Source organism: Prionailurus bengalensis, chromosome E4, assembly GCF_016509475.1.
Source record: "Prionailurus bengalensis isolate Pbe53 chromosome E4, Fcat_Pben_1.1_paternal_pri, whole genome shotgun sequence".
Classification (NCBI taxonomy): domain Eukaryota; kingdom Metazoa; phylum Chordata; class Mammalia; order Carnivora; family Felidae; genus Prionailurus; species Prionailurus bengalensis.
Window position 1 is genome coordinate 32,937,388 of NC_057360.1, and position 26,603 is coordinate 32,963,990.

The 26,603-nt window shown below is 43.6% G+C and overlaps 1 protein-coding gene across 2 annotated transcripts; it reads right to left on the minus strand.

The window, feature by feature from the left end:
• Nucleotides 1-1,891: 1,891 nt before the first annotated feature.
• On the minus strand, nt 1,892-26,000 carry UTP25 (UTP25 small subunit processor component). 2 transcript variants are annotated; one of them, XM_043569320.1, is made up of 12 exons: nt 25,775-26,000; nt 24,802-24,841; nt 23,087-23,321; nt 21,180-21,341; nt 18,922-19,010; nt 16,575-16,985; nt 14,327-14,546; nt 12,287-12,489; nt 10,507-10,689; nt 10,258-10,370; nt 9,242-9,487; nt 1,892-2,471 (listed from the first exon to the last, which is right to left on the minus strand). In XM_043569320.1, exons 1-12 carry the CDS (start codon nt 25,879-25,881, stop codon nt 2,228-2,230), a joined length of 2,253 nt encoding a protein of 750 aa, XP_043425255.1. In that variant the 5' UTR covers nt 25,882-26,000; the 3' UTR covers nt 1,892-2,227. The 2 variants fall into 2 exon arrangements, with proteins under 2 accessions (XP_043425255.1, XP_043425256.1); XM_043569321.1 differs by lacking the exon at nt 24,802-24,841 and having other exon boundaries at nt 25,775-25,888.
• Between the last annotated feature and the right edge of the window lie 603 nt (nt 26,001-26,603).

The following is a 26,603-nucleotide window of genomic DNA, read 5'->3' on the forward strand; positions in this document are numbered from 1 at the left end:
AGAGAAGCCGCAGCTCTGGGAGTCTTCTAAGCAGTGGTAATGAGAGCCATGAGATCAGCTACAGTGCAGCATAATGAACACAGAAATAGAAGAGGGGGGGCAACCAGAGCCCCTTTTTCCTTCTATCTCTGAACCAGGCAAGGGAACCCATTTCTTTTCTCATAATATACATGCTCCATGTATACATGGTAAACAGCAGCACAGATAGGCCAATAACACACAGAACACTCTGGGGATATAAAACGGTCTTTGTAGCACGGGTTTGGGCAGCTTATGACTGTCACCTCAATTTTCAGAACTTTAGGAACCCATCTGTATATGGAATGAATAGTTCTACTTTCCCTGTTGAGGGAAGAGAGAAATAAAAATGCCTATTTAAATACTTAGCAGGAAGACTACCCCAAAAGTGATTTTACTTGTTTTTGCTAAGCAATTTTAAGTGTGTCCAAGTAAAAGAAAATCTGTACCAATTACGGGCTGTTCCATTGAGGATAATGGGAGCCACATATCTCACTGTCTGAGAAGGGAGTTACAACTACAGACAGGGAGAACACCAGAAGGCGTCCGTGGTGTCAAAGTGTGGTGTGAATTCATGGTTTTCAATACATGGATATAGAAATAAATTCAGATGCTGTGTGTGTATACACTTCCACAATGATAGTAATGGATTATAACCCATTGAATAGAAGATAAAACTACAAGCCCATACTGACGGACAGAAATTAACAAATAACTGGAAAAGAGTAACTCCATACTGGAAAACCCTGGCAAACAGTGCCTTAAACAAGTGGTCAGTTAGCGGGGCATATGGCTGGCTCACTCAGTAGAGCATGTGCCTGTTGATCTCAGGGTTGTAGGTTCGAGCCCCACAAAGGATGTAGACACTACTTAAAAATAAAATTTTTAAAAAACAATTTTAAAAAGACAAAAGAAAAACAAGTGGTCAGTTAACATCATCACTGACGGGGCACATGGACACTGTGTGCCACCTGATGAGACGGGGTGAGGACACAGCAGTGCTTCAGCGTTCCTGCTAGTGGTGCGTCAACTAAACCTAATCAAAGGGAAACATTATCCAAAATAATAACCAGTCTGTAATCTTCAAAAATGTCAAAGTCAAGAAAGCCAGCAAAAAGCTGGGGTAGTCTTCCAGAATAAAGGACACTACAGAGGTACGACAATGAAAGGCAACATGTAATTCTCAACTATCTCCTTTTGCTATTAAGGACATGACTGGGCCACTTGGCACAACCTGAATGGTGGCCAAGGATTAGACAGCAATAAGTATTAATGGCAGTTTCCTGATTTGATATTTGTTTTCTGGTTACATGGAAAAATGTCCTTGTTTACAGGAAATACACACTAAATCCAGGGGTAATTTTTACAAATGACAGGCCCATCAAGTCAGCAACTTATTCTCAAATGGTTTAGGTTCAGGACTTACAATTTTTCTGGGAATATTTCAAAATAAAAATGTTTTTAGAAGTGTGATTTTCATTTTTATCTGTATAGGACTTAAAAAAGGGCCACCATAATAATGAAGACAGTGACATGAAGACAGATGTCATGACACCAAGAGTCTCACAAAATTATTTCCTGAAACAGAGTAAAGATTAACATTATTTCAAATAACACGATTTTAAGTGTATATTTTAAAACATTTACTATTGTGAGTTAAAAAAAATCAGTGAATGTATTCTTCTAGGCTGAATTAGAATAGAATATTTAAGATTTAAAAAAGTTTGGCTGGGGAAAAATAATAGTTTTGCAAAACACGTGTGATCCACAATTAAGATGATATTCAGCAGCAAGAAGTCTCCCAATATTCTCACAACCAATTCTCACAAGCAATGACAGGTATGCCTTACTTTAAGGAAGCATCAGACAGAAATAGGCGAATCTGAAAGAATTTACCAAGTGTAATAAATTAGAGAATAAAATAACACCAGAAGAATTTATGGCTTACAAAAAGTTTCACAAGTAGAACTTTTTCCTTCTGCCAACTTCTCAGAGTTCTATTAGCTCCCTCCTGATCTCTGAAAGATGTGCCCAGAATCTGGTTTACATTTAACTTTTCAGGGACGCGTGACCTAAAGAGAAAGACGTATCCGCTCCGCTGCTGCCCGGTGCTCCTGCCTGGAGCAGTCCTTGCGTAAGTGATCAGAATTGGGTCCAAGTGGCACAGAACCAAGCATCCCGCCAATACCGTTTCCTGTCCAACAAGTTCTCATCTTTCTCCAGTAATGAAGAGGTGGACGTTCTTGTGGGACTGCAGCATCTGCGCAGCCCGCTCCACGCCAACCACAGCAGCCAACCTCTGGGCGTCGTACTTGGAGTAGAGGACAGTGCAAGTCCAGGTGGCTTCCTCTCCTCTGCTGGTGGCTCTCAGCATGTTACAGACTTCGCTATAGAAGTGGGGATATGTTGGCAGTTCATAGAAAATCAGGTTCCTGATCCCTTTTATGGTATACCTATTAGGAGGGGAAAGAGAGGCTATATCTCCTTGAGAACATTTATGGAAAAGCTACCTGAGAGTTCGACAGGGGCGTAGCTCCCTCTTGCTGCTCCATGCTCAAGGAGGAAGATAATGGCTCACCATCCGACAGACCAAAGGTTATTTTGAGTTGGAAGGGCTTATTTTGTGACAACGTACTTGAATTCCTAATGTTTGGCTTGAGATAGTGATAAAACAAATTTGCATTTCTTGAGCCTACTCTGGGTAGACCAAGGTAGGATGGGGAAGAACAGTAGACTAGGATTAAAGATCTGTCACAGAAAATGTAAAAAGTAAACACAACTTAACGTTACCCTTATTATAATCAGGCAAAACAGAATGTCCTGTAATGGCAATGAGGTCAGACCCAGGTCGTAAAATGAACTGCATAAACTGTAAAGGAGTTCCCATCAGTCTTCTCTTGTCACTCTGCAGACATGCTAACTCCATGGCAGATGTCCCACGTTCACCCATTTACAAAATCCTGACTGAGGACCCATCAGGCATTACGGAAAAGCAATTAGTTTCAACAGCTCGTGCACTTCTCTCCCTGCTGCAGCGCTGTATGCAGTGGTGGGGTGGGGGTGGGGGGGAGGGGGGGCAGGGTGCGGACCTTAGGGACTCACTGTATGGTTCGGGTCCGGGTCAATTATTTCCTCTGGGGCCCCATAACAAAAGATTTTATAGTTGACAAAGTTCTGACTTTTCCTGCTAAAGCCCTCTCATACGCTGCTGATGTAAGACTCACTTGGGAATTCTATTTTATTCACAGAGGATCCGCTTTCCTTGTCTTCTTATCCCACAGATCATCCTGATCTCTCTGGAGACCCTCATCTTCCAAACTGTAACTGCAACCCACTACTTGGTTCGCTTTTCCACATTACCATAAGGAAGGAATTCCAATGGCTAATGAACTTGAGTACACTGTTCTACCTCACTAGTTATCGAAACAAACAAAAGCAAACACCAAGTTCCACTTGTGCTTTGTACGTAGAAAACTCAAGAGAGCACTGCTTCCACACTAACCAGAAAAAGCCACATAACCTATGTTCCTTTTCCTGAGCCTAGACAGCACATGTCACAAGGCAACCAAGTGAACTGATTCAATGGTATGCTGGTGTATGTTTAAGAACTGGTTCTCAGTGGGGAAGAGAGCGTGCGGATTTGAAGCAATTGCCAAATTCTGTGGTGGAAATACTCCCACCGTGGCCAATTTCAAGCTACCAACGTTATGTTGCTAAACTTGGGAGTCGGGAAGAGATGGGCAAGCAGATCTCACGAGCCAGCCCACCACTGACTGAATTCCAGAGTGACAAACCTCTCTGAAGAGAGAGTTTCTGGCAGAGCACAGGAGGAAGAGGGCAGCTGCCAAGAAAATGGGTAGCAAGAAAAGAGCTGTACAAATTCTTAAAGGGCAAATGTAGGCCTGTGCGACAGTTCAGAACCCTTGAGATTGGTGGACACTCCTTTAGCTCGCGTTCACTCGTGAGCTCTCTTCTACAGGCCTCCGATGGGGGTCGTGGAGAAAGGTGGGAGGCGAGGCAGGAGACCTGAGAGAGACTCCTCGGTGCAGACATGAAACCTCACTCACTTCCCAGACCCATAAGTATATGAAGTAAAATCTGAAACTGCTGAGAGAGGGGCAAAGGTCAAGAGCTGGGGCTGGGGCCTTAAAGGCCCACCCATGCTTCCTCACCACAAGACTTACACCCAGTAAAAAGCAGCAGCAGACTGTCCCTGGGGAAAGAACACAAAATCCATTCAGCCCAAGATCCTACACTGACATAAGCACAGGTCTGCCACCACCTGTGGCAGGAAGCTCTTTCCTACCAAGATCCCTCACAGATTCAAGGTAGGGTTTGGCTGCCACGGAGTGGGCTGCAGGAATGCTGACCGGGCCCCAGCTCCGCAGCCTAGGACGAACAGGGCCCGTCTCAAACCAAGCCACACGGAGAGAACCCCAATCCCACCTCAAGCCTCACAGGGAGTAACAAGCAAGAGCAGCCTGCTGCCGCAAAAGGGGCTCGAGTGGGGAGAGACCCCTCCTCTGTCACAGGGGCACAGGGCTTGGTGGAAGCCGAGAGAAGATGGACACTGAGAAAAGACCTGCCGGTACCCCAGGCCCTACACTAAGCACTGACTGCTAGAGGAATTTGAAGTCTGTGGTGCATGGAAGGTTAGCTACAGTAATAAGCAAATCCTGACTTGATTCACAACTCCCACACGAGTGGCCTGAAGAGTAAGAGGTATGCCTGATTGTAAGTACTACCCATCTCAGCCCCTACATTCAATTGACAATTACAAACACACACACACACACACACACACACACACACACACACACGCACGCACACATGCAAGACTCTTTAAAAGACATTAACACCTCTATGTGGAGTTCTCGCCAAAAGATGTTTAATCTAGTCTGAACGTCACTGCACTATGAATCACCTGTCTGGTTGTGTGCTTGAAATATCTGTGCTTCGTTCCCATCCCCAGACACAGGGATTTAATTGGCACTGGGGTGTATGCCTTGGGTATTTGGATCTTTAAAAGCTCCCCAAGGGGATTTTAATGTACAGCAAAATCTGGGAACCAGTGATCTGAATAATAAAACAAAACAACCTGAATAATAAAACAAAACAATTATACAATCTAGGCTTTGGGACATTCTGTAGGAAACTGGATTGGCTCTTCAAAAAATGTCAAGGGAAAAAAAGCAACAGAATTATTTTAGATCAAGGTTTCTTAACCTCCACACTACTGACCTATTGAGCCAGATAATTCTTTGTTGTGGGGCTATCCTCTGTACTCGAGGGTATCCAGAAACATCCTGGCCGCTATCCACTAGAAGCACTAGACCACTAGAATAACCCTCCAGTTTTGACCACCAAAAATGTCTTCTGGAACAAAACTGCCCCCAGCTGAGAACTACTAAGACAGACTAAAGAAACATTAACCAAATGTAATGTATGATCCATAACTGAATCCTGGATTATGGGGTGTAACAGCTACAATGGTCGTCAGGACAACAAGGAAAATTTGAATACAGACTATGTATCAGATGATATTACTATAATAATATCAAGTGGTTTGATAGTGGTATTACCATTAGATAAAATAATATTCTTGTTTTTAGGAGCTACATGTTGAAAGATTTAGGGGTTCAATGTCATGAAGCCCCTGAACTTGTTTACAAATGGTTCAGAAAGAAAAATTAAGATGTGAATGGACAGAGAGAAGGAAAGACAGAGAACAAGGGTGCATACAAATGTGGCAAAATGCTAACAGCTGGTGAAATCCCAGCAAAAGGAGCTATCGACGTTCACTATTATAGTCTTACAATTTCCTGTGAAATGAAATCTTTCCAAATAAAAAGCTGGGGGAAGGGAGGACATGATAGAGCTACGTATGTCAACTTAAAAATGCACCCATGATACACAAATACATATGCCAAAATGTTAACATATTAAAATTCTTTTTCAATGAACACATAAAATGCATAAAAGAAAAAAATCCCAATGAGTACCATGTAATCCCAATTTAGTTAAAAAAAAAATGTGTGTGTGGGGGTACACACGTTTGTACATGTGCACGTATTTTTCACATTAAAAAAACACACTAAAATGGGTATTAATATCAGGGCAGTGAGATTTCCATTTTCTTTTTTTTAACCTACATTTTCCAAGTTCTCTACAACAATTGTCTAACACTCTTAGAATCAGCGTACTTATAAAACAAAACAACAAAACAAATTCTACTAAGTGCTGTATTTAAAACCCAAGAAGATCTTTCTCAGTTTCAATCTCCCACAACAGACTAGGTATCTCCTGGAAACAGTGAACGTGGTGACGGCCTCTTCAGAGGGACAGTTACTGTCGATTCTCCATAATGTTCAGCATCCCTTCCCCTGTGTAGCTTCTTCCTCCCCTGGAACAGGTTTTGGGTCTTCAGTGACCCCTAGAAATAGGACTCAATGGCTGGATGGGAACTTTAAGGACAAAGGACATTCAGATGTCGACCTCACCTACCAAATGTGAAAGATAAATGAGGCACTCACAGCTGATTTGAAAGCCTGGCTTCTCCACATTGTCTATAAAGCTGGTCTGCTATTTCCAGAACTGGGGATTCTCACGTAGGGGCTGGGAGTAGTCAGAAATATCCCAGTATGCCTGGGTGACTCAGTCGGTTAAGCATCTGACTTTGGCTCAGGTCATGGCCTCATGGTTTGTGAGTCTGACCCCGTATCGGGCTCTGTGCTGACAGCTTGGAGCCTGAAGCCTGCTTTGGATTCTGTGTCTGTCTGTCTGTCTCTCTCTCTCTCTCTGCCCCTCCCCTCCCTCTCTGCCTCTCTCCTGCTGGTGCTCTCTTTCTCTCTCGAAAATAAACATTAAGAAAAAAAAAGGAAGATAAAGGAAATACCCCAGCAGCCTTTCCCAACCCCATAAATCCCACCTCCAGAGTTTCTGACTTGTGCCCTGGTTAAGAATTCTCCCTGCTGTAGCAACCCAGTGATAAAGCTCACAGAAAGGACTGTGAAGCATCCCATCCTTCGGTGGGCCATCATGACCAAAGGCCTGTCCAATCCTAAGATTCAACTCGTTTCATCCCCCAATCCCCACAAAAAAATGAATCATCTTCTGGATGAAAATGTTTTGCTAGCTCACAAAAAAGCAGTGGTATTTCTAACACTGCCTACTTCTAGAGAGAATATAAATACAGAATTTCAGAGCTGGATATTAAAGTTTAACATATGTTTCCCAAGGTCAAATCGAATCACAAAGGCATTGCAGATAAAAGCACCTATCATCACTTCGATGACCTTTCAAGCAAAAAAATCTAGAGCTGGAAACTTTGAGATAATTAGCAGTCGCAGAACACTGAAGCACATTGTTTCTATTCATCTTCAATCCAGGACAGGATATACTCACGAACCTGGTCCAGGGTATAAGGCAAGTGGTACATGCTTGATTTGTCTTTATAATGATTTGGGGGCTAAATAGTTTGGTAAATACAGTGGTGTAAGCCAGTGGATTGTGCTGCCTACTTAAGACATCATGCCCTCTCCTTGAAAAGCTGCTATATGAGAACACTCTTTTCCTCCCGGCTTAATTCATACTTGCTATAGACCATCTCGCTGGGAAATTTTCCAATCCATACACTTCATTTAAAAGGCCTGCTTTCATGTGTCAAGCTGACAGAAAACTAAGGGCTCTTAAGACCTGCCGAGTGCAAACTCCCCCAAAATACCACTTTCCAACATGAATGAAAACAACAACTCACCGGAACAAAGCAAGTAACGATGCCAAAATTCATCAGCACTCTTTGGCCAAACAGCCCTGTGTAGGTGGCCCAGAATGGAGCCCAGAGAACACAAATGTAGCCGTTTCTCCTCTCTCCACTCACAGATCACCTAGTCAGCAGAATAGCCAAAGAGGTCATGTCATGTCAGCTCAGCCCTGGTGGGATGCTAGATTCCTCCCTCCCCGTCTTAGTAACAAGAACATGTCTGGGGAGCACATCCTAACATCAGGATAAACTAAAAGGCAAAGCAATGCCAATGTGCATCATCAAATATGCTCCAAAGCCTAGAAGAGTTCTTACGTGTTTGGAGTTCTCTGAGAAAAAGTGCCCCTCAGTAGTACATGTGACTGAGAATTAATAAAACGGTAAAGGCAAAACGTAAATTCACTGAACATTATTGTGAATCAGGAAAGAAGAGATAATAGGATGCAATTTTCCCTCTCTCTGTAGATAAGGGTTTAAAAAGGGCTTTTCACTTGGCAGCAGAGACAAACTTGGCAAAACAATAAAATACCTGACTTCTCGGGGCACGAAAGGTTGCAAATAGTAACAGAAAGCCCAATATTACTAACACTCTAATTAGAATTTTTTTAAAAAGGCCAATCCAGGGGCGCCTGGGTGGCTCAGTCAGTTAAGCATCCAACTTCGGCTCAGGTCATGATCTCATGGTTTGTGAGTTCGAGCCCCACATCGGGCTCTGTGCTGACAGCTCAGAGCTTGGAGCCTGCTTCGGATTCTGTGTCCCCCTCTCTCTGCCCCTCGCCCCCCACCTCTCTAAAGTAAATAAACATTAAAAAAAAATGTTTTTAAAGGCCAGTCCAACTTGTTTTGTCAAAATCACATAGTGGGGAAGCAAAGCAAATTCTGAAATTATTAAATATTCAGTTGTAAGCCCCTCATCTTTTGCCTCCTACAAACAAGGGGCCCCTCACTCCTAGTCTCCTTGGTCAGGAAGTGTGTGTGCACCTCTTCAAGACACACTGGAACTTTCTGAACACTGACTTTGTGCTCAGCCTCCACCTCTGCCTCCACAGACCACACAGTCCCTGGTATTTTGGCTTTGCTTCCATGACAGGGCCCTCTGCTTCCTACAGTCACTTCAGTTGTGCTATCTAGAGTTGTTCAACTCAGTCATGTCTTTCTTGAGGTGTACAACCACAGCTACAGGAAGCATCCCCAAGTGTGGACCCGCTCCAGACCCACACAGATTATACTGTAGTCACTCATTTGTTTCTACATTCTCCAACAATGCCCATTTGGGGAGGAAGCCAACCAACCAACCAAGAAGAGCCTGTCCAGTTCCAAAACTCTCTGGCTCCTCTACAAAAGGTAGACACAAGAGGACCTCACAACACTGCAAAGCTTACCATGCACTCAGAAGTAGGCCATGATCCACACTGCCTTTGCCCCTCCTGAGAGGACACTCAAAACCTGGCACTACTTTACCTTTTGTAGAAATGGAAGCGTTCTGTGAGGAGCAGAAACTGCTTCTCTCCTTGAAGGAAGAAGTGTCTGGCCCTGGAGACACCAGACTTCGGGGTGTACTCGCAGATGTGGGTGAAGTTCAGTTCTTCCTTCTTGAAGTAATTTCGGAGGCGCACAAAGTCAAAGTAGGAGGGGACATAGATGAGCGTGTGAGACATGACTGCATCACGATACTGAGGCAAAATCTTGTTCACAAAAAAGTTAAACCTGATTTGGAAAAGCAAAGGGCAAAGTCAATGACCGAGAGATTAGCCTTCAGTGTCCTCACTAACTGGGTTACCCTGAGCAAGTCACAATCTCCTTCTACCTCCCCCAAAAGGCCAGTATGGCCTACTCATCACAAAGAGATTATATAAGGATAAAAAAATAAGTGCTAACACTATTCATTGTAACAAATAGATGCGATGCCAGTATATCTCAGAGAATTATTCTAGAAGTACATACACAAACCATTCACTCCCGCATTCATTCATTCTGTTGTCAATCAACAAATCATCACTGAACAACTCCCATGGTCCCCTGACCAACACCATGAGGAGACAGGGAAAATGCAGAGAGAATTAAAAACACTGGAACCTTGATGTCTGCAGGAAGCAAAAGGTGAAGTGCTTAGAGTTGAATATTTAAAGGTTTCAAAAATAAAAAAAAGAAAAAAGTAAAGGTTTCAGTGTTTGCTTCTGGGCATTAATTCCTGCTCTGAAGGGCTTAAAATTAAGTTGTTGACATAGAACACTCTGCAGCATTAACCAGTGTAATGTAATTAAGAAATGCCCCAATCTTGTGGAAAGGCCCCGATCTGCAGTACTAATGCTATCACTAACCAGCTGGCGAACTAGGACAAGGTACCATTCCTCTCTGGGCTTCAGTCTCCTCCTCTGTCAATGATGATCAGGTTCAATTATCTCATCTCATAGGCCAAAGCCAAATCCCTCTCTCTGACCCCCAATTGTCCAATGGGACCAGGAAGGGATAGGTACCTGTCATCAATCACTGAAGCTACGTTTTCAGCTTCCATCCTCTGGAAGACATGTGGAAGCTGCACCAGGACATGGCTGATGGAGCCTGTCATTGGGACGTTCCTCACAGCCACCTGTCAGCAGTCAATTAGAGTGTCAGGAGGCCAGCCATCCCCACTGCTGACCAAATGCCATCTTCTCCTTATGCCTCATGACCCAAACAGTACACAGTGCTTCATGAAGACCCAGAGAAACAAGGAGAGAGCCCACCTGGCCTTGCAGATTGACACAGTACTTGTTGAACACGGAGTTGATCTGGGCATCCTGCAGGGCCCCGAAAAGCAGTGTCTGGCGATAATACTTGGACCAATTATTGAGGCTCCACATCCTCACTCGAGAGAAGTCCACCCCATGTGAATCCAATGGCAGTAGGTTCATGTGGTTCATCAAATGCTTTGAACAAAAATAACTACAATTAATTTTTATTCTGGATGTACCTGTTGGGCACTGCTAAGCATTTTATAATTTTTTTTTCAACGTTTTTTATTTATTTTTGGGACAGAGAGAGACAGAGCATGAACGGGGGAGGGGCAGAGAGAGAGGGAGACACAGAATCGGAAACAGGCTCCAGGCTCCGAGCCATCAGCCCAGAGCCTGACGCGGGGCTCGAACTCACGGACCGCGAGATCGTGACCTGGCTGAAGTCGGACGCTTAACCGACTGCGCCACCCAGGCGCCCCTTAAGCATTTTATAAATCTATCATCTTATTAACCCCATGGGCTATGTACAATCAACCTCCAAATCACACCAGAAAATCGAGGCCCAGATGGGTGTGAATTGCCCAGTTAGGTGAACACTGCCAAAAGGAAGGTAAGCTAAAACTGACCATCTCTTGGATCTTTCAGAAAGGATCAAAATGGTACTTGCAGGAATATTCCTTTAAAAGGAACTTCAGAAATGTTGCCTGGTCACTCTATGGGTTCTTCAGTCCCAGACTTGGATAAGAAGAGAAATGACATGGAAAACAGAGCTGTTGTTCTTCAGTGACTTAGTTCTCAAACATTAGGAGATCCCCAGAGACACAACACCGGCCTTTCCCTCAAATTAAGAAATAAGACTCAGCTATCAACATGCCTTTTCTATCTTCATTATATTTTCATCTATATTAACAGATAACAAGTACTATAAATGTATTCCCTCCTTTATGACTAAATGCTCCCCTTTATCTGCCCCAACCTTCCTGCAAGCCCTGGGACTACAGAAGCAAGTTCTCATGTGCCTGTAAAAACCAAACCTATGGCTCTGTGATAAGGATTATTCCAAAGCAAAAATGGTCAACACTGCAGAGTATGTGGGGAAGGAGGAAAAATTACAGCATGTTACAGTAGGAAGATAAAGACCTCCTACATTTCTCTATAAAACAAGATCACACATTAAGAAATCCTGAGCCACACTTTCCATTTCCTCTGAAGGCCAAACAAGAGAGAATGAGCATAACTGGTAGGAAGAATTAGTCAGGTAAAGACCTTCCAGGTTAAAAGGAACCAACCTACCAACCAGCCACTCAAGTGGTCTATTCACAGAAGTGACCTTTGAAGGGAAGAAATCTTTGCTGGAGATATGACAATACTGACAAGAATTTTTATTTCTCTGCATGATTATTGACCAATCTGTGGGTAGAAAACGGGACAAAAGGCTTTTTCAAACTGGAAAATGTGAAACATTTCCATTTCCAAACTGAGTTCTCACTTGGACTTAAATAGCCCTTTAAGAGTTAAACCACTGGTGCGCCTGGGTGGGTCAGTGGATCGAGGGTCTGACCTCAGCTCAGGTCATGATCTCATGGTGCATGGGCTTGAGCCCCATGTTGAGCTTTGCGCTGACAGCACAGAGCCTGTTTCACATTCTTTGTCTCCCTCTCCCTCTCCCTCCCCCACTCACGCACATGCTCTCTCTCAAAAATAAGTATTAAAAAAGAAAAAAAAAAGGCTTAAACAACTCTCCCTAAATGTGAACTTTGTCACTCTAAATGTAAATGACCACCATTACCAGGACATGCTCCCAGTTTTGCATCAGGTAAATGTCAGCTTGATCAATGATGAGAAGCTCAATAGAAGACAAAAAGTCAAAATCTCTCTTCTTCTCTCCTTCTCCACCAATGATGGTCCTCAAGCCCAGCGGGGAGGCAATGAGGATGTCGGAGGAGTAAAAGGGGGCATACAGTCGGATGCTCCTCTGAAGGATTGCCACTCCTACAGGAAACAGCCAAGTGCACATTACTTCATTAGTTCCCACCAAGCCATTGGCTTTCACCCTCTGATGTATGTTGTACCTTCACATCTTTCCCTTAGCACATAACCATGTTCAAGTTGTTTCACTTACTAAAATAATAATAATCTTCCCTCTCTTGAGTCTATGGTCCCATCTAGCTCCCCTTCTCTTCTTTTCCTTTAGGGCCAACTTCCCCAGAGGATGGTCTCCACTTAGAAACCTCCCACTCATTCCTCAATGCATCACAATCTGGCTCAATTCTCATCACTCCACTGAAATGACTCTTGCCAAGGTCACCAATTCAATGACACTTTAGTGTTTCTTATCACAAATGCATAAAGCAGCATATTGAACCAATCTTCCTTGAAATGTTCTTTTCCTCACTTTAATACTCACTTCCATTTCTATACCTGACCTGGCCCATATCAATCTTTCCAGATCCAAACAGCTCTTCCACAAATCCCTGATTTGACTGTAAGTTCTACTTTCACTCTACCTAAGTTTATGGGTAATAAATGGGTATTCACCATTTACCAATAAATTGGTATTCACCAACCACGACTGTAACATCACCTCTACAATGATCTGTATTTCCAGCCCACATCTCTTTCCTAAGCTCAAAACTGACACCAGCAGCAGCTTGCAGGACACTTGCACATGTTTAAAACTAAACATCAACTCTTGGGGTGCCTGGGTGGCCAACTTTGGCTCAGGTCATGATCTCATGGTTTGTGGGTTTGAGCCCTGCATCAGGCTCTGGGCCAACAGCTCAGAGCCTCGACCCTTCTTTGGATTCTGTGTCTCCCTCTCTCTCTGTCCCTCCCCTGCTCATGCTATCTCTCAAAAACAAACATTAAAAAAAATGTAAAACTAAACATCAACTCTTGTCCCGTTTCACCTGACACTCCAGTCCTGCTAAAGCCTATATAAATCTTAGGTCATGCCTGGCTTATTCACCCTGATGCCTCTGCACATGCAGTTTCCTGTCTGAAATCTTTTCCTGCATGCTGACCACCCCTCTTTGTAACTTTCTATAAATGGCACCTCCACCAGGAGGCCTTCCCTATCTTGTCCTCGTTTGGAGTACAGAAATTGCTTTAAACACTCCCAGAACATCCACTGCATCCTCTGATCAGTACTTATCATGATCATTCTGTATTGTTTTCCCATGAGGCTGGATTTCCTTAGCAACAGGAACCATAACTTTTATTTCTGTATCTCTAGCTTCCTAACAGTACCCGGCACCCAATAGATGCTTTATAAATGTTTGTTGAATGAGATCATGTGACTAATGAACATTTTCCCAAGAACATTATTCTATCAATACACAACCAACCAAGTATATGGGAGTTGAACGAGACAAGCAAACACGAAACAAGTTGGGTGGCAGTTGGTAAGTCCTGAGTGGAGACAATTCAGGGGTAGGCACTCTACATGGCCAGTAGGAGGAAAGTCCACCATTATGTGTAGACACTCAGTTTATTTAGCCTCCCCCGAGGGACCCACTCAGCCTGTGTCACTTCCAACTCCCCTGTAGCATCAACTACTAGCTATGGGTGTGCTGAGACATTTGTTATAAATGTGCACGTGTCTTTATATAAGAGCTTCAGAGATGCTCCACCCTTAGCCCAGCGTCCACCCCATTAGCCAAGCAAAACTCTCCTCTGGCAGACAAGATGTTTCAAATGCACCCCAGCCCTGTTAGGAGGACATCTCAACCCCCTGAGAGAATGCCTAATTCCAGGCTTCTAGTCTTCGGCCATGAGAACCTCACACTGTAGGTCTCTTGGGGTCTGAGTTCTGACAAGGAGGAATTACCGATCCGAAAGTGGTCATCGATGTTGCCGACAAACACAGCTTCATAATCCTCAGGCCTCTTTAGGTTGGGTGGTCTCTCCTCAGGATCTGAGCCATACTCTCCCTTAAACCTCTTTTTATTGCTCACAATTATTTTCTTCTTGCTGTCGCCCTCGAGGAGGCTGATGAAGAGCTGGACCACCCGCAGAGCAGCTTCCCGGAAGGGCACCACTATCAGCACCTGTGGAGGAAGCCGCAGCAACCTTGGTGGGACCAGGGGAAGGATGGGCAGCTGCAAGTCAGCCTGCTGAGGACATGGAGCTCAAGAACCCTCCGCAGAACGGCAGCCCCTGGAAGGGCTCATATCTAGATCACCCCTTTTGCACAGGACCTGGCTCAGTACTAGAAGCTGAGCACCTCTCATATCCATAGTACTGTGTCCTGTGGACTTTAAGCTCATGGCCCCACAGGAGGCAATTCTCAACCAGAATGTCAAAATACCTTTCAGGATTAAGTCAATGCCTTTAACAGCTGCCCACTAGCAAAAACCCAATAGAAACATACAAGTGGCAAGGAATGGTACTCATTTCTGTCTCCCATAGAACTTAGTATTGGTATTTTTGTCCATAAGCCTCAAAGTGTAAATATATAATGAATAAATAAATGAATTTGCTGTAATAAGTAGAGAACAAATAAAGCTGGTAAGGAAAATGATTAATGAATCACTACTTTTCTAGAATGTTCTTTAGTACATTTTTCAGAAATGATGATAAAGCATTTCTGAAATAAGATCACATCTCAATGGAAAATTAAGTTTTCCAAACATTTCCAAAAATGCTTAAAGTTACAACTGTTGAGAATGAAAACAGAATATGCTTCATAAATGATAAATTTCTAACTAGCCTTCTGTAAATATCAACAATGTAAACAGCCCATCAGATCACACAATCCATCAAATTCTAAATGTGCTTCACGGTTAATCTGCTTCATTTTTCTCTACAACTCTAAATGGAAACAGATAAATCTATAATCCTTATGTCCAAGACTCAGATAGTTTCCCAGAAAGGGAACCAGCACAGCTGGAGAGGTGTCATGATTCAGCCTGGTACAGTGCAGCAGTGAGGACCCAAGATTGAAGAGGGCCAAGTTACTGGCCTAGCAGCCACGCTATGTAAGCGTCCAGGCTTCAATTTCCCCAGCTTTCAAGTAAGGGGTTGGACCAAGAAATGTCTAAGATCTGCATCAGTATTAAACCCTAGAATCCTACTAAACTCAGTAAAACAATCTAAAAAATCTTTTTAGATTCTTCAATATGGAGGGATATAGGCTAAGGGGGTATAGGAAATGGACGACACAAGATGTAGCCACTTAACATGAATAACATGAGCACAACTAAAACACATTTCTTGGGGCGCCTGGGTGGCGCAGTCGGTTAAGCGTCCGACTTCAGCCAGGTCACGATCTCGCGGTCCGTGAGTTCGAGCCCCGCGTCGGGCTCTGGGCTGATGGCTCGGAGCCTGGAGCCTGTTTCCGATTCTGTGTCTCCCTCTCTCTCTGCCCCTCCCCTGTTCATGCTCTGTCTCTCTCTGTCCCAAAAATAAATGAACGTTGAAAAAAAAAACAAAAAAAAACAAAAAAAACACATTTCTTCCCAAAGCCCCCAAATCAACTGGAACTTACGCTTATGAACCCACATAAATGTAATAGTTTTAGGCAGTAATAACTATATAATGGAAAAATAGGAATTTGTTTTCCAAGGTTTACATATGTATGTGGCTCAGTGAAGAGAATCCTTGGTTCTAATCCCATCTCTGCTACTTTAGCATCCCTGGTTCTCTTTAGCAAGGTCCTCTATGAATCTGGGTCTCTGTTCATAGCTTTAACATCCAGGGATTGGATAAAAGGCTTACTAAGGTTCCATCCAGCTCTGACAATCACCAAGAGGAGATTTACAATGAAGTGTCATTTACACATGTTCAGGGTTATCTTTAAGGAAAACTATCACGGAAGTACCTGTGACTTACAAGTTTCCAGTTAAATCCACAAATATGCAGCTAGACACAGTCCACTGAGCTGTCTACTGTACTGCTCTGAGACTACCTGGCCCAACTAACATGCTCACTCTTGGACTCATTAATTATTCCAGAATTCATATCATTGAAATAGTCGAGTACCTGCTAAGTGCGAGGCAGTGCCCATATGGCAGTACCTATATGGCAGTGCCTTGCAGCCTCCTTCTTGAGGACAAAGTTCTCCTGCTGTCACTCACCTTGGGCCTTGTTAGCCCTTGGTCTCTGAAGTCATCATCGTCACCCACCCCAAGTTTCTGGCTGCGGCGTCTGCTATTGTTACCGAGCACCTGGGCGTTGGCTTTGAGGACATGATTTATTACATGCAAGCAGTACACATGGCGGATCTCCTCCCCATTCTTCAGGGCGGTCCTTTCTGGGTAGAAAAGGTCCCGGTAAGAATTCATAATTAGGAAGAGCTCTTTCTGGAGGGGTGTGAAGGGGCTACTTGATTTAGGGGAACCAGAGAGGAACTGGCTGTTGGTCTTGGTCCAGGTGGATTCCAGAGGCTTCTGGAGATGAAGTGACTTTAAGTCAATGTCCTTTGATGGTTTAAATGTTTCCAACTTCTGAAACTTCGATGAAAAGACAAGCTGGCCCAATATGGGCCACTAGGAAAGAGACAGATCAAGAGCTAAGTTAGAAATGCAAAAAATAAAAAATAAAGTTAAATCAAAAAAAAAAAAGAAATGCATTATACTATGTTACACTCACACAATTCCTAATCTACCAAGCTCTCTCTGATTTACAAGATCCTTTTGTTTAATCCTAACCAACAACCCTGCAAGGTAGATGCTATAATGCTCTTCTTACAGTTTAGGAAAGCCAAGGTTCAGAGAGGTTATATGATTCAGACAAACTTTCCAGGAGAGAACAGAGCTAAGAGCCAGAGCCCAAGGTTTCTGACTTCCAACGTGACCTCTTCACTGTGTCAGTGTGTCCCAAACTATTCTGTGGAATATGTTATAGGAAATCAAAATTCATTGCAGAAGAGAAAGGGCTCCAAGGTCAAATAACTTTGGTAAACATCACAAAAGCTAATCCTCCTCCGGGAGAGTCACAATGTATATTAAATACAAAAGGTTCTGGTGAGTCCTGTGATAAGAATTCTGTTCTATTTTATTTAACCTAAAGTTCTCCAAATTTACTTGGACATGGAATAATTTTTTTTGGGGGGGGGGGATACAGCTATTAAAATCCTAAAGTATATTTTTGTGAGACACCAGTTTGGAAATTTTTGCACTGTAACAAAACTGATGACCTGGGGTGGGAGGTGGGGGGACAAAAAGAATGATCTCAGCAATAAAAAGAATCATTAATATGCACCAACGATTGGGATGAATCTCAAGGGAATTATGCAAAGTAAAAAAAGCCAATCTGTAGGATTCTTTTTTTTTTAATGTTCATTTATTTTGAGAGAGAGCGCGCGTGCATGCGTGCATGCAAGGGAGGGGCAGAGAGAGAAAAGAGAGAATACCAAGCAGATTCCATGCTGCCAGCACAGAGCCCCACACAGGGTTCGATCTCACAAACCATGAGATCCTGACCTGAGCCGAAATCAAGAGTCAGACGCTTAACTGACTGAGCCACCCAGGCATCCCAGGGTTCTTTTACATAACACTTTTGAAATGACAAAACTGTAAGGAGAACAGATAGTGATTACCAAGGATTAGGAATCAGAGGCAGGGAGGGAGGTGTGGTTTTAAAAGGGCAAGTGGGAACAAGAGAGATCTTTAAAGTGCTGGAAATGTTCTGCATCCTGACTTTGGTGGTGGACAGAGGACACTTAACACAGTGCAGAACTTAACACACACACAAAAGAGTAGGAGCAAAACCGGGGAAAGTTGAATAAGACAGAAGAGCATGTCAATGTCAATTTCCTGGCCCTGATACTATACCACAGTTTTGCAAGATGTTACCAATGGGGGAAAGTGGGCAAAGGGCATAAGGGGTGTCTTTATTTCTTACAATTGAATCTATAATTATTATCTCAGTAAAAATTTCAATTAAACAAGGATGACCAATTCTTATAAACAGCATGAGCTGGTGAAAAACAAAAAACACAAAGAAGTAAAAAATTGCTCCACATTTGCATTACTTAGTTGTGAACCTATCTCAGATTATTTCAAACAAACAGCAGCAGTAGCTACTGTTTTACTCAACACTTTCTATGTATCAGTCAGTAAACTAAATTTCTTCATTTTGAGATAAGCACTGTTGCCCCCCTCTAACAGATGAGAAGAGTGGAGATCAAAAAGGTAGATTAACTTGCCTTACGTCATGCAACAACACCTCTCAGATGCTGATCTAAACCCTGGTGTACCTGTCTCCAAAGCCACTCTTCTCTGGCTCCCACACTCCAGCTTCCCCAGGCCTTTCTAGCTACACCTGTGCTCCCCTAGGCTCTTCCAGCCTTCCTAGGTTATGCTCCCCTGTCCCATCTACCACCAGCATGTATCATATGTTCGAGGAGACCGCCAAAACCCAAGACCATTGCTTTACTTGGAGCTTTACTTCGTTTGTGACCACTAACCAAGCAACACTTACTTTTAGCTGGTGAGTAGTTTTGGAATTTGTGGCAACAGCTTGAATTTCTTTTTCTTTCAGTTCTTTGTTCACATGCTGTAGAAATGGATCTAATTCAGAAATCCAGAATGTCAGAACACTTGGGAGAAAACAGGTGTTTTCTTGGTCTTCCCTCTAAACAACACACTTCTTTCCATGGTGTTAACTCATCCTTTCTCCCATCTGATCTCCCCACCCTCTCTCCCAGCTCAAAAGTTTCCAATGGGTTCCTTTTCCTAACACACTTCTCTAATCACTTTACTTCCCAGCTCAAAACCCTTGAAGAAGCTTCTCAGTCTGAAATCTGGGGCGCTGCAGGATGTACAACTCCAATCTACTTCTCCAATACAATCTTTGAATTACATGGCCCTCAAACTCTTCTGCCACTGTGGGATTCCTTCCTTCGATGAAAAATTCTATTCTGTCCTTCACCTCATTTTTGTATGTCCAAATATTATCAGTTTAATGTTATCTCCTGACTCACAATAAATATTTCCCTGAAGCCTACCGTGCCAGGCACAGTGCTGGTTCCACTAACAGGCCATCCTCAGTGCCCTAGGGACAGTACCCCCACCCCGTCCCTACCCACCCACTGCAACACATATATGTGCAGACTTGTCTCATACACTAGACTGTAAGATCCCTGACAGCAGTTCCATGTCTGACTTATCTAACGTTGCAGGACATGCAGAAATGCTCAATACTCAACTGAGTTGAACAAATGATCCAAATGGTAGCATCTGTACTTGGGGTTATCTCCAGTCCTCTGAGCTGCCCACCCAACCTTGTCTTCCAGTCCCACTCATTAAGAAGCAGAGAAAAGTTGGGGCGCCTAGGAGGCTCAGTCAGTTGTGTCTGACTTGATTTTGGCTTAGGTCATGATCTCAGTTTGTGAGATCTAGTGCAGGGCCTGCTAGGGATTCTTCCCTCCCCCACTATCACGCACACATGTGCTCTCCCAAAATAAATAAATAAACTTCAAAAAAAATTTTTTTTTTTTTAATTTTTTTTTTCAACGTTTATTTATTTTTGGGACAGAGAGAGACAGAGCATGAACGGGGGAGGGGCAGAGAGAGAGGGAGACACAGAATCAGAAACAGGCTCCAGGCTCTGAGCCATCAGCCCAGAGCCTGATGCGGGGCTCGAACTCACGGACCGCGAGATCGTGACCTGGCTGAAGTCGGACGCTTAACCGACTGCACCACCCAGGCGCCCCAAAAAAAATTTTTTTAAAGAAGCAGAGAAAAGGTAAATGACCTATGCAAGGATCCAAATGGTAAAACTTCAAATGCAATGCACTTTCTACTAAACACCTAAGACAGAACAATAGGACATAAGAATTCTAGGTGCTTATATACCTACACAGGCAAAACAACCAGAGAAATTTTAGGATAATCAAGCTTCCTAATGTCACCTCCAATGTTTTTAAAGTTTTGATGGTTCAGAATGGGGTTTGTGCCCAAATTCTACCTGCTAACTTCTCTTTCTCCAGCACAACACCCAACGGAACCAAATAAACCAAATATGGATCAAAATTTCAGCTTCAGTAATTGTAGAGCTAAGTTGAAGAAAGGCAACGGGGCCAAAAAGGCCATCAGAGCAAAGAACAAGACCAACCTGACTTGCCTGCCAGGCACAGGCTGAGAAAGTGGAGCTGAGAGAGAGAGCAGAGACCTACCTACCCCCACCACAGCCAGGCCTTGTCCAAGTCACTGCCACTGGGACAGAGGCATGACCAAGAGGCTGAGAGAGACTGGAGAGACAGGATGGAGCTTTCTGGCCTCTAAGGGGCTCCCTGGTAATGAGGACCAATCAGATTAGCCAGTCCTGAGTCTACAAATCTGGAAAACTCCTGCTCCAATAACAAAGAGCAAGTGAAGGGCAGAGAGAAAAGCGCAAAATACTTTTCTCCTTTCTCTTCCTTCCCTGCTTGGGGAGAAAATCAGAGGTCTTCCCCTGACTCCCAACTGTGGAGATCCGGGATCCGGGGAACCGGCCTTTCCTACTAGCACTCTTAGGCGGTTTGTCCTACTAAATAGCCTCCTGATTCCCAACACTGCCTAACCACTGAAAACCACAAAATACCTTTGGGAAATATTTCTTTCCAGCTCTAGATGGAGCTGCTAACCCGTTTTTATTGCTTCTCATGCCAGTAACCAGAGATTTAACGGGGTGTATTAGCCCACAAGCCTCCATGCTAAGCACCTGGTGAAACTGAACAACACACACTGTGCTCTGACCTTGTGATGCATTCAGAGAACACGTGCCTCCACTCTCCTCTTCAAGAAAATTGGTTTCCAGGCTGAAGAGTGACTCGTGTTTTGCATCTGTAAACTCCTCGGAGGATTCTTGTGATGTGCCAAGTGGCCCATCCCCACCTTTTCCCTCAGGGTCAGGAGGACCTGTCATTTTGAGAAACATTTTATAAAATTATTTATGCATAAATATAATTATACTTCTGTGGACCAGTAAAACTTAATTCTTTAGCCTAAATCAACACTGATGTTCATTACTATTATTTATTTTTAAGCAAATTCAGGTGGAAGACTTAGGTTTCAAAATTAAGCCTGACCGCTGACCCCGTTCCAGTTAGGAATTTATTGTAAGATAACTGGACAAAGTACACTAAGATGGACATGCAAGGATGTTTAATGCAGCACTGATTATGACCAGAAATAACTAGAAACTGCAAAAATTGATTTCATCCTTTTCTATCAATGGAGTAATAATTAAGTTACCACATAGCACTTACAACGAAATACTGTGTAATTAAGAAGCTAATATGAATCCACAATTACTCACAGAGAAAAGGACTGTGGTATACTATTAAAGAAAAAAAGTAAATTACAGAAGTGTATGAGACCATTACACACACACACACACACACACACACACACACACACACACACTTCTACTCACACTTGTATCCATAAAAAAGTAATCTGGAGGGTTACATAAAACGCTAAAGGTGTTTATCCCAAGGTAGTAGAGATACAGGTTAACTATACGACCCTCTTGAGTTTTATAATTAAAAAAAACAACCTCACAAACTTTTCATTTTCAAAAATCCAAAACAGGAAATAAAAAAACAAAACAAAAAGACCCCTAAGTCTGAGGCAATAAACTTTCATCCCAGTGAAACTGAATTAAAATACTAAGGATGGTGAATGACATCTTAGAGAGAAAAATACAGCTGTAAGGAAAATAGGCCTTCAGATAGTGAGATATAAAAAGTTACTCAGATACACTGACAATGGGATATTACTCCAGCAATACAAAGTCATGAATTGCTAACACATAAATGACATGGATGAACCACAAAAACATGAGGAGCCAAAGCAGCCAGACACAGGAAGGTATACACTGTATGCTTCCACTTATATGAATTTCTAGAACAGGCAAAACTAATCTGTAGGGAAAGAATTCGGGTCGGTGGTTGCCTGATGCCAGCAGGGGGAAATGGACTCTAAAGAGACAAGACACCTTTTGGAAGTGTTGGAAATGTTCTGAATCTTGATTTTGGCCATAATAGCATGGATGTACACGTTTGCCAAACGCCTCAAGCTGTATACTTAAAACGGGTACGCTTTATTTTACGTAAATCACAGCTCCATAAAGTTGGTTTCAAAGTTAGAGGAAAAAAGTCACCTGGAAGTCCGAGTGAGAGAATTCCTTTAAACTTCCAATCTCAGCTCTTCTCTGCAGCCTGCCCCCATTTACTCCAGCATGCAACCACTCGGCATTTCTCCCACGCCTTACAGCTGGTTGTTACATACAAATCTGCTGCTTCAAAATGTTTGCATTTTCCTGTCTGTCTTCCATTAAATTTGGTTTCTCTAAGGGACAATGATCTCTTTAACGGAAACTGTTACAAAAACAGAATTATGTCCCCTTTCCTCTGAATCAAGAAAACTTTAACTAGGATTGATGAAGACCTGGAAATTATAAGCAAAAATATTACTTCTGCATTTTTCTGGCCAGAGGGTCCTGTGTTTTCGTCGGACTCTCAAAGATATCACTGAACCAACCAAGGTTAAGAGTCTCTGCTTTGGATCCATGTGCTTTCCCCCAACTCACTCAGTACAGGGAGGGCACTGTGCTCAGGGGGCAATCTGTCCCGACACAGAGGATGTCTGAAGACACTTACTCTCCCGCACTTCGGCAGACTCGGGCGCTGTCTCTTCCTCCACGGTGACATCGCTTTCACCATCATCATCGTCCATTTCTGCCTCATCTACAGCACTGTCTTCTTCCACTTCTTCCTCCTCCTCCTCTTCCTCTGAAACATTCTTTAATGTGGCGAGTAGTCTGTGGTACCCAGAAACTTGCTCTGGTTCGCTCTCCGCTTCACTTTCAGAACCTGAAGTATCTGAACTCTCTGACTACAAGGAAAATGGGAATTTTTGAAACAGAAACAAACCATTCGTTTCTACCCTATGATTATTATCATCAGACCAAAAGTATAACAGGTTCAGACTTTCATAAATAAAAATTAGTTTTTCTGTAAATATGCAATCCTATCTACTCAACCATGCCCAGCAACAAAGTTATTTTATTTTTTTTTAGAAAAAAATTTTTTTACATTCATTTATTTTCTTTTTTTTTTTTTTTTTAATTTTTTTTTCAATGTTTATTTTATTTTTGGGACAGAGAGAGACAGAGCATGAACGGGGGAGGGGCAGAGAGAGAGGGAGACACAGAATCGGAAACAGGCTCCAGGCTCTGAGCCATCAGCCCAGAGCCTGACGCGGGGCTCGAACTCCCGGACCGCGAGATCGTGACCTGGCTGAAGTCGGACGCTTAACCGACTGCGCCACCCAGGCGCCCCACATTCATTTATTTTCGAGAGACAGAATGAGACAAAGTGAGAGTGGGGGAGAGGCAGAGAGAAAGGGAGACAAAGGATCGGAAGCAGGCTCCAGGCTCTGAGCTGTCAGCACAGAGCCCGACGCGGGGCTTGAACCCCCGAGCCGTGAGGACATCATCTGAGCCAAAGTCAGATGCTCAACCAGTTGAGCCACCCAGGGGCCCCAACAAAGTTATTTTAAAAAGGTACTCTGGCTATGATTCTAGGAACTTTCACCTTCTTTGAACTGATAATGTTCCACATGGGAAGAAAGCTGACTAAAAACAGAGCTTTGGGTTATGAGAACCAATTTTTTTTATAATTATTTTTAATGTTTATTTATTTTTGAGAGAGTGAGAGAGAGAGAGAGACAGAGTGAGTATGTGAGCATGGAAGGAGCAGAGAGAGAGAGGGAAACACAGAATCCAAGGCAGGCTCCAGGCTCTGAGCACAGCACAAAGCCCGACGCAGAACTCGAACTCATGAACTGCAAGATCATGACCTGAGCCGAAGTCAGATACTTAAATGACGGAGCTGCCCACAGGTCCCAGAAGTTAAACTAATCTATGTGTTAGATATTTGGCACCTTGAAAGGAACAACAAGAAAATTACAATACAACAAAAGAATTTAGTGGGGTTTTTTTTTTGGTTTTTGGTTTTTTTTAGTTTGTTGTAATGAGTTAGGACCCATGTTCAGTTTGCATTGTTTGTGGCTCCTTTTATGTTAAGTAAAACAAGATACTCCTTAGGATTCACCAAAAGAGCCCTCTAGTAAGCCTCCTTACCAGGTTCTCCTTACAGGCTAATCTCTCAGGAGAGTTTCAAACTCTGGTTACTGTATTAGTTGTCACAATGACATTTTAACAGACATCTGCATTCCAAAGTACACATTACTAAAATAATAGCTTACGTCCAAAATCGAAAGGAGTGGAAATGTAGCCAGACTTCATCATTATTATATACAATCTTAAAACAACCCAGAACCAACTAGTGTAAAAAAAAGTATAAAGCATTACCGGTTGATAAATCTGTGGTTTTGCTTCCTTTCCTGAAACCCTGAGAAGAAACAAGTTACGTTAAACTCTACTAGCATGTAGCAACTAGTAAAAAGTCTAATGATACAACTTTATTTTTTATTTGAGAGACAGAGCGAGCGCATGCGCAAGCTCCAGCAGGGGAGAGGGGCAGAGAGAGGGAGTGTTAAGCAGGCCCCATGCTCAGCATACAGCCCGGTGCCAGGCTCAATCCAAAGACCTGAACGGAAATCAAGAGTTGAACGCTCAACGAACAGGCACCCATAATGACACAACTTTAAGTGAAAAAAGCAGAATATACCATTATAAATACATAACTATAGTCACGTAAAAACTATGTATGCGCTTGGACAGGGATTGTAAGAATACAGGAAACTGGTAATTGACAAAAGTTTAACAATGTCACAGTGACAAACACAGTACTTGGCTCTCATCGGAAAGAAGTATCAATTTAGCAAATAAAACACCTTTTCTAGCACATTGCTTCATTACAATGTCCTCAACTGCTGATGAAGCAGCCCTAAGTGGAGTGGCGGGCGAGGACTAAGATCATAACTGAGAGTCCGGACACTCAAAGGAAACCACAACTACCGATACACTGGTTTCCTCATTGTAACTGGATAAATCAGTAATGTCGAAAGGCCCAGACAACTCTTTGAAAACACAAAACACCAAAATCAATGTTAGAAAACCTCTGACAGTACGAAAAGCAGCCCCCCACCCCATAGGGAGCGTGCGGTCTAGCATAAAACTAAGGGCTCAACAAAAGGCAGGAAGACCCACGAAGAACCCCATCCCAGGCGGGATGCCACCGAAATCCTCCCAGGCCGCGGGGGAAGCGCGGGAAGCGGTGGGGAGCGGGGGGCGCCGCTCTGTCCCGATCCCCAGGGAGACCAGCGGACCCAACCCGGGAAAAGCCACGGACACGGCTGGCCCCGGCAGTGCCCCTCCATACCTGTCATAGAAGGGATGCTCCTCGCCGAAATCGCGAAGATGCTTCTTCTGCTTTTTAGTCAGGGTGTTGAGAAGCTGGCTCTGGCTCCGGCTCCCGCGTTTGCCCATAGCAAAAACGTCAAGGTCGCCCACCTTCAAGAGCCGCGTTTCCCACCTGTTAGCTGTCTCAACTCACTCACGCGAGGTCGCCCACGGCGCTTTACGGCGGAACCAGGTTGCCATAAAGCAGAGCCGTTTTACGTCGCCTTGTACGACAGGCGTTAGAACTTCCTGGTCTCGATTCCGCCCTCTAGCGAGACCCTTTGGAAGCACATGCTCGCGTGCCTATTTGTTGGTCTGAGTTCTAGAACGTTGGCCGGCCAGCTTGGGACCGCGGGGGTGAGTAGACGGTGGGCGTGCTTTGTGCTTCCGTTTTGGTTGTGGGAATCCTCCCGCGTAAACGTACAGGAGCGGAGGTGGTCTAATGCCCTGACTTTATGTTATGCTATAATAAAAAGACCAACCAATATTTAAGGGTGCCGGCCCATCTCACTTCATTGTCACAGCAGTACACACACAAAGGGGTCCTGTTAATAAGCCCGATATTGTAGATGAGGAAATGGATGCTTAGTAAACGTTGCACACTAAAAAAACAGCAATAATAGTAATAAAACGTTACACACTGGCAAAAGAGGATGGGGAACTAACTTTGACGCCACCACAGGCGTTTACCCACTAGGATCGGCCACCTGCGTATGCTGTATCAAGAATGGGGACCTAAGGCTGTGATACCAGCGCCCACTCGACTCCCTTGTTTTCTGAAAGTACTGGAAGAGTCCCTAGAAATAAAT

Coding starts and splice junctions, on each gene's coding strand:
- UTP25 (XM_043569320.1), bottom strand. CDS start 25,881: ATGGGCAAACGCGGGAGCCGGAGCCAGAGCCAGCTTCTCAACACCCTG. Junction 21,342..23,086: donor GTCTGCCGAAGTGCGGGAGA/GTAAGTGTCTTC, acceptor TCAAAATGACAG/GTCCTCCTGACCCTGAGGGA. Junction 14,547..16,574: donor AAGGGCTAACAAGGCCCAAG/GTGAGTGACAGC, acceptor CTTCCTCCACAG/GTGCTGATAGTGGTGCCCTT.